Below are 8,117 nucleotides of genomic sequence, written 5' to 3' on the forward strand. Positions count from 1 at the left end.
GCTACAACAGGGTGAGTGCTGGAAATCCTTGAAAATGCTTTAATTGTATTGATACATTTAAGACTTTCAAGTAATTGGAGTTTGAATAAAGTGCTTGAAACTGCTTAAATTTGTAATGGCATTACTTTCATGGTATTGGTCAGTGACACAATTAGAAACATTTCTTCATCCTAATTCCTCTCCAACATAATTATGGTAATTTATAAAAGGATCTGATTTGATGAAGTAAAATAATCAGTGTGTAAAACACTAACTGAAATACATTGCTACATGTTTTAAAATCACATTCAAGCTATATCCAAATATTTTAAAGGTGCATTTTTAAGCTTGAAGCCACTTTGTCTTCAATTAATCAGAAGCATGAAAATATACCTTGAAAATGCTTGGAAAGTGCTGAAATGTGCAGCATGACATTAACACTGACACAGAAAAAATGTGCACATTTTTCTTTAATCATTCAAGTGGAAAAATAAAGATTAACCATGGCATTTCTCACAGCTCTTCCAGCAGGACCATCAGGCTGCAGTGGTGGTGGAGGCAGCGGATCAGGGACTTCTGCGCAGGGAGGAGGTCCATCAATGGGAGCCCCAAGTGGCACTCTCCTCGTTTGTGCAATGTTGTGGAGCACAATGCAGGCACAGATGACGTGACAGGCCTTCTGTGGCTCCACACGGAGATAGTTCAGGCAGGCAAATCTGCGTTTTATCACGCCATTCAGGCGCTCAATTGTCCCTCTTGTTGTGGCATGGACACTGTTGTACCTCTGCTGAGAGTCATTGGTGACAGTAGCAAAAGGGGTCATCAGCCAGGGTAGAAGGGGGTAACCGCTGTCACCGAGGAGGATGCAATCTGGGGCGGCCTGCTGGAACCTTTGAAAGAGGTGGCTTGACCTCAAAATACGGGCATCGTGTACAGACCCAGGCCATCTTACGACACAGTTGGTGACAATGAGGTCAGCATTCCCCACAAGCTGCACGTTAATGCTGTGCCGGCCTTTTCTGTTGACATACTCCCATTCCCTGGCATGAGGTGCCTGAATATGCACGTGAGTACAATCAATAACACCAATAGTATTGGGCATCCCCCCCAATGAGAAAAACTTCCTCTTGGTCCTTGCCATGTCGTCTTCATTTTCAGGCCATTTCACAAATTGACCCAGAAGATTGGTGAGGGCAGATGACACTGAATGCACCACATGGCCCACTGCTGACTTTGTCACCGCCAGTCCATCCCCAATCACCTCAAAGAAGGAACCACATGCATAAAACCGTAGCGCTATAAGCACTTGCTCCTCCACAGTCAAGGCATGGCTCCTCAGGGTGGCACGTTCAAGGTGAGGATGAAGAATATTACAGATGTAAGTAATATCATCTCGCCCAAATCTGTATCTTGCATAAAGCTCCTCATTTGAGTAATGCTCGAGCAGGTTGGGGCGCTCAGCATAATGCCGTGGCCTATACCTTCTCCTTTGCTGTCGGTGTCGGTGTACAATTGCTGTCATTGTCTTGTCAACCAATCGTGTTCAGCTGAGAACCCAATTTAAGCCCTTACCAATGAACCTGGGATACTCTCACACCTGAAAGTAACGAGACTGGCAAGGTATAAAAGAGTGACTGGTTGATCAACCTCCAGACACCATGGAGGCCCAAAAGAATAAGGGATTGAACTTTACAGCTGCTGAAACACATGCGTTGCTGGATGGGGTGAGGTCACATTACAGTACTTTGTTTGGCACTTTCAGCACCCCTGGCCAGACCAGTGTGTCTGCAAAGACCAAAGGCGAGATTTGGGCTGCTATCACAGCCCAAATAAATGCCACTGGCAGTGGCCAACTACGGTCGGTGGAGCAGGTCAAGCTTCGGTGGAAAAACTTAAAGCAAAAGGCCACCAAGGACCAGGCGGAGGCGAAAACCCCCCAAACTGGGAACAAGCCCTTCAAAGGTAAGACTTAACTGTTTGTCTTCTAAATTCCCATATTATGTTACATTAATGGTACAAGTACTAATTTCATGTCACTTTTGTGAAGCACTATGAGCTACATGTCTTATATGAAATGTGCAATACAAATGTTCTTTTTTATTTTGTAAAGCTGGTGAATTCTCAGATACTGTCCTCGATATACTTGGAGGGGAGAGTTCCCATGCCCTCCATGGGATTTTGCCAGCCAGTGTGGGGGAGTCTGACGAGCCACTCAACCTCTCAGCTGACTATGTGCTGCTCACACCTGTGGAGACCGGTGAGCCATCAACACCATCAAGTGCCAGCATTGCTCCACCCGGTCCACCATTGGTGAGAGCTTGGTTTTTTTGCATTTCACTACACTGTTTTTAAACCTTGGTTTTAGCTTTGCAAGTGACCAATAAACTTATCTATCTACCACATCAGGCACGGGGGCCAGAGCCAGAGCCAGAGCCAGAGCCAGAGCCAGCGCCAGAGCGACGGCGACGGAAGAGGCATGCCGGTGATGAGGAAGCCTATGAGAGGCTCCTCAAAATGGAGACAGAAAGGGCAATCAAACAGACTGAACTGGCCAAAGAGCAAATTAAGCTGACGCTGCTTCAGCAAAAAGAGACAGAATTGAAAATCAAGCTGTTAGAGAAACAGCTTGACATTTGAAATAGCATGGTCCTGTTTTAGTTAGTGGTCACATTATTTGACATGTCTTTGTTGGAATAAAACTTTGTTTGGACCCTGCATCCCTTTGTCTTTCTCTGTTTTGGTACATGCAAGTTACAATGTTTGGTGAACTAGAATTTGAGAAATAATTGTAATTTTATTTACAGCAGTTTTACAGTGTGGTCAAAATTTTTACTATGCTTTAAATTTTTTGATATTACTTCAATTACTTGTTAGAAGTACAACACTAACACTTAAGTGTAACGAACATCTTGAGTAACAATATCTAGGAGAAGTATGAGCTGAGAGTTTGTCAGTCCAAGTCAAATCCACCTCTGAGGTGGGATTCAAATGATCCTGAAATTTTGGTATCAAGTTGATCCAGATATCTGACTTAACTTTTGAAATACCCAAATCAGCCTTTTATCTGGATTCAAGGGAGGATTGGATTACCAGAGCTGAAACCCTGATCTTCAGGATCAGGATTCTCCTGATCTGTGTTGAAATACCCAGTTTTCAGATCAGATCTAGATTTAATCCAATCCGACCAGGATAATCCTGTCAGATCACGTTTGAAATACTGGGCCCTGGGCCCAGTATTTCAAAACTTGTAATCTGGATCAGAATAATCCGGATAATGAAATCCTCCTTTTCTCAGTCATGGATCACGGTGATCCTGCTGACTTTATCTGAGTATTTCAAAACACAGGCAGGGTGGATCACTGTGATCCCTACCTGGCCGGATACGGATTTCCCAATCTCAAGTCTCCGCCTCCGGGATCTGAAACATGGCGGACTACTTCATGAAAGGAGTAGCACAGAGCCGACTTTCACGTCAAAAGTGTAAGTTAACCGTCGTCTATTGTGTAGCGGTTTTAATACCATACGAACGGCAACCAACACATCATGCAAGCCAACTATTTGAATTGTCACCTTATTAAAAGCAGGCCGTGGCGATCTCTAATTGAGACGCGGCCGTGCTAACGGGAGCTAACGCGGCTCCATTGACTTGTGTGTTAAGCAGCTAGCGGGCTATCATTAGCGGCTATCATTAGCGTCACGTCATTTGCAACACGGCAGATTTACAGTATAAGCAGGCTGCATTGTGTACAGACCTGCTCAGTGCTTAGAAAACACAACGCAACACAGTTTGAGTATTAACTACAAGGTTTGTTCAGAAGGTTCAGAATGCTACAGTAGCCTAATGCTGGTGATGATATCATGTTTTTAATGGAATAAAACTTTGTTTGGACCCTGCATCCCTTTGTCTTTCTCTGTTTTGGTACATGCAAGTTACAATGTTTGGTGAACTAGAATTTGAGAAATAATTGTAATTTTATTTACAGCAGTTTTACAGTGTGGTCAAAATTTTTACTATGCTTTAAATTTTTTGATATTACTTCAATTACTTGTTAGAAGTACAACACTAACACTTAAGTGTAACGAACATCTTGAGTAACAATATCTAGGAGAAGTATGAGCTGAGAGTTTGTCAGTCCAAGTCAAATCCACCTCTGAGGTGGGATTCAAATGATCCTGAAATTTTGGTATCAAGTTGATCCAGATATCTGACTTAACTTTTGAAATACCCAAATCAGCCTTTTATCTGGATTCAAGGGAGGATTGGATTACCAGAGCTGAAACCCTGATCTTCAGGATCAGGATTCTCCTGATCTGTGTTGAAATACCCAGTTTTCAGATCAGATCTAGATTTAATCCAATCCGACCAGGATAATCATGTCAGATCACGTTTGAAATACTGGGCCCTGGAGATTTGGTTCTTGCAGATCGTGGGTTCAACCTGGAGGATGCCGTTGGTCTGTACAGTGCACACCTGAAAATACCCGCCTTTACCAAAGGAAAACAGCAACTACATCCAAATGAGCTTGAAACAACAAGGGGGCTGGCTGCTGTGAGAATACATGTTGAACGTGTCATTGGATTGGTGAGAAACAAATATACCATCTTGCAAAGCGCTATACCCATCTCTCTCTGCCAGGCAGCAATCCCAGCACAGCCTATACCTCTTGACAAGATGGTAAAAGTTTGCTGCGCTCTGTGCAACATTTATCCATCTGATCAAATGATCATTTATTCTAATAACACATAAAACAATCACTATCTTAAGGTGTACTATTTATAAACAGAAATACAAAATAGGCTAAAAACAGAGTGACATCACATTACTAAGCAGTTTGATGTCAGATAACAATATTTGTTTACTATTAACCAAGTCAAAAGTGGTGAAGTAAGAACATGAATAGTCTTTACAGCTAACCCCAACATACTGTAGTTAACTAGCTATATTGCTATAATAGCAATGGTGAAATGGAAGCTATCTATGTTTCCTTTGACTGCTGTCGGCACTCCATGCACTTCCATGTCTTTGGTACCCTGGTCAGCCTAAGGCAAGACTTGTGGAATTGCTTCCGCCTACACTGTCCCGATGTGCAGAAAACTGCATCTTCAGAGTCACCAGGTTTACCACAGTAACATCCAGCTTCTTGTGGCTGCTCTGTGGCTCCAGCTGTGAGTGTGTGACGTGGTGCTGTGTACAATTTCCCTAGCAGCTCTGGTAGTACCCTGGTCTTAATGAATTCTGCCACTTTGAGGTAAGAGTCACTGAAGAAGACAGGATCATACTGGATACGCTGGTGGAAAATCTCCTGTGGTGTCCACACCACAAAGTCACAGTAGCTCACCTCTGCCACATGCATCTGTGTTTGGACCTGGTACATGTACTTATGATGAGTCTTCAGGGCCATTGTGCCATCCTCCTCCAGTCTGAGGCAGAACGAGGTGTCTTTACAGCTGTCAACAAGGGAGCAGTTCTTGGAATTGAAGGGGCACTTGATCTCTAGTACACCATTGCCGTGGCAAGAGCATGTTACCATGCCATCAGGTGATGCTCCAATCCAGGGGAGTTTAGGGTTGATGATGAGCCCAGACACCTCAACCAGGAAATCCTCATGGTGACCTGCCATCATCTCTGTGAAGTCTCTCCTGGCTGCTGCCTCACTGACTTCTCCCCATCTGGAAAAGAAGTATTACTAAGCACTCATAATGGTAGTATTGACAATATTATCAACACTCAACACATTTCCCTTCCTAATACTGTACATTGACATGTAAACAATGCAGAGAAGTTGATTGTTTTTATATTCAGTGTTTGATTCATCAAGCAGTTGAATTTAAGCTATTTTGTCTGTTAAAAAAAACAAGCACATATCTTGAATTCAATTCAATGAGGCATTGTCACATGGTTATCAATTAAATTACCTAATTCCACTAACATTACTTAAATACAACAAGGTAATAAAATGACCTATCGTAAAAGTGTGTATAGCAGCAGAAGACAGCAGATTTATCAGGTTACTGTTTACAAATCCTGTTACTAACAGGCGAGTTAAGTTTCACTTTTGTTTTCACAGCAGGAGACTGTAGGATTCAGTACAATGCTGCTGGTCTGTGCATCTCCACATGACAACCACACATGAGCCACACGTGAGCCTGTATGAGAAACACTGCATCTCACAGCCAAAGACGCCCTCTACTGGCCATCTGATGACACGCTGATGGGTGGCTGACACAGTTGATGTGACAGTCCCAAATCAGTCACCATCACATTTTGTGATGCGTTTCTGTCTGTATCAGGCAGTGCAATAAGAGTGCAATAAAAAATTCTCTTAAAAATCGTTTTCCCTAAGAATCATGAGAGAGAATCGTGATCTCAGTTCTAAGCAAGAAAATTGAGATTCTCATTTTATCCAGAATCATGCAGCCCTAAAGTCACGTGAAGATTTTAAGACTCCTACATCATGATAAATTAGTTCTATGGCTTCATAACTGGTCTACACGAAATAAAAAGGTGAGCTCTCTCAATATGACATTTTCAACATCTAAAACACAGATTCAGCTATCTTTTAAAACCTTAATAGCTAAAAAAAAATCACTGAATATTGTGAACAGTCTTGAGACTTATATTCTCTTGGGTTAAGTGAAAACACTGGCCTATCTATAGTCCATGTACCTGGTCGCTTCACTGGATGCCTGAGAGGACTGAGGGTAGCAAATCCTTTTGATCAAGGATACAGGTTTGTCTGCTCTGGCTGCCTCGTAGAATGTTGATGCTGTCACTCTACCAGCTCTCTGCTCAAACCAAATCCTAGACTTAGCTTGCTCCCTGGTCACTTCCTCAACTACCAAACACTGGAAAAGAATTAAGTTGGACTTATGATTGAACCGGCTCAATTAAATTAAACCAACTAGTAGTAAACTGTAACTAAAATGTAGCGCAGGATTCAACTGAGTATATTACATCTAAAAAACCTGATTAATATGAATCACTGTCATACATTGTGTGTTTTAATGTGCAATAATGCAGTTACAATGTCAGATTGTATTGACAAGCATAAATTTATAGCACAGTGACTAATAGACAAGAGAAATCATTCTCAGTGGGGCTCCATTCATTCAGCAATCAGAAATTTAACTACACTCACTACACTTAACAACAGTTGCTTCTAACTCCATTTCAAAAGCAATATGACTCTAACAGAGTGATTTACCACAGATTGCTGAGGGTTAATTACTTATATCTGTCTTTGTGAAGTTAGACGTGTAGTTACATTGCTGAATGGAGTCCTGCCAAGAATGAAACCACAGTATCTCCATCTCCAAAGCTAGGCCAATCCAAAGGCTCCACACATACCTGATTCTGTGTTACAATAAGGTCATCAAAGACCATGGTGCTTTCAACCAGCAGTGACGGGAGGTCCATCTTCAGCCTGCTGCTGGAGTACAACGCTGACAGTGGAGATGGGAAGTCGAGCCGTGTCATCAGTGGAGTATACATTTGTGAGTGACCCTCAATAACAGAAAGGATGGCACTTTTCTTGGGCTTGGACTCCAGAGCTTCACTCTGATGCAGCATCTCAAAAAATGTCTTGCACTCTTCCTCTGACGGTGTAAAGTCAGGAACAGAAGGGACATTACGGACCTTCTGAGGCTCATGGTGAAAATCAATGTCACTTATCTCTGCATAGGGCACTCCCCGAACACAATGCGTACATGGCTGGGTCCAAGCACAGGCTCTCTGGGTACAAGTCTGTCCATCTTTAATCTCCACTGCGGCCAATACAGCATACATGAGAGCTGCTGCATGAGAACATACTTCTCCCAAGCCTGCCATACAGGTGCAATGAGCCATAAGTACTGTCCCATCCTCCTGTACTGTTATCCAGGGGTGTGTTGGGGAGACACTGAGGCTCTGTGAGTGATTCACCTGTAAAACACCAAGAAGAGAATGAGATTAGTGGACCCTACATGGGGCATACTGTGGTGTATTAATTAGATACAGAATAAACAAATCAATATTACCTACAAATCTTGAGATGGTGATACTAAAACCCATTTCATACTCAGTAAATTACCTTATGATTTAATTGTCACATTGCCGATACTGATAGCTAACATTAGCTGTCAAAGAAAGTAACTCGGGT

The 8,117-nt window shown here is 42.6% G+C and overlaps 2 protein-coding genes across 2 annotated transcripts; one reads left to right on the forward strand and one right to left on the reverse strand.

The window, feature by feature from the left end:
• Positions 1-457: 457 nt before the first annotated feature.
• LOC139659595 (putative nuclease HARBI1) lies at positions 458-1,705 on the reverse strand. Its single transcript, XM_071537913.1, has one exon. The coding sequence runs from the start codon at positions 1,499-1,501 to the stop codon at positions 458-460; it is 1,044 nt and encodes a 347-aa protein (XP_071394014.1). The 5' UTR covers positions 1,502-1,705.
• Positions 1,638-2,786, forward strand: LOC139659596 (uncharacterized). Its single transcript, XM_071537914.1, has 3 exons — positions 1,638-1,941; positions 2,090-2,289; positions 2,386-2,786. Exons 1-3 carry the CDS (start codon positions 1,638-1,640, stop codon positions 2,614-2,616), a joined length of 735 nt encoding a protein of 244 aa, XP_071394015.1. The 3' UTR covers positions 2,617-2,786.
• The last annotated feature ends 5,331 nt before the right edge of the window (positions 2,787-8,117 follow it).

This window comes from Centroberyx affinis, unplaced genomic scaffold (genome assembly GCF_046629955.1).
Source record: "Centroberyx affinis isolate AG114_WGS23_722 - 3 ecotype Tasmania unplaced genomic scaffold, CSIRO-AGI_Caff_v1 ptg003150l_1, whole genome shotgun sequence".
NCBI lineage: Eukaryota > Metazoa > Chordata > Actinopteri > Beryciformes > Berycidae > Centroberyx > Centroberyx affinis.

Excerpts from the sequence above, each read along its gene's own strand:
- LOC139659595 (XM_071537913.1), bottom strand. The coding sequence starts at position 1,501 with ATGACAGCAATTGTACACCGACACCGACAGCAAAGGAGAAGGTATAGG.
- LOC139659596 (XM_071537914.1), top strand. The coding sequence starts at position 1,638 with ATGGAGGCCCAAAAGAATAAGGGATTGAACTTTACAGCTGCTGAAACA. Across the intron at positions 1,942-2,089 it reads TGGGAACAAGCCCTTCAAAG|CTGGTGAATTCTCAGATACT; the intron begins GTAAGACTTAAC and ends TATTTTGTAAAG. Across the intron at positions 2,290-2,385 it reads CTCCACCCGGTCCACCATTG|GCACGGGGGCCAGAGCCAGA; the intron begins GTGAGAGCTTGG and ends CTACCACATCAG.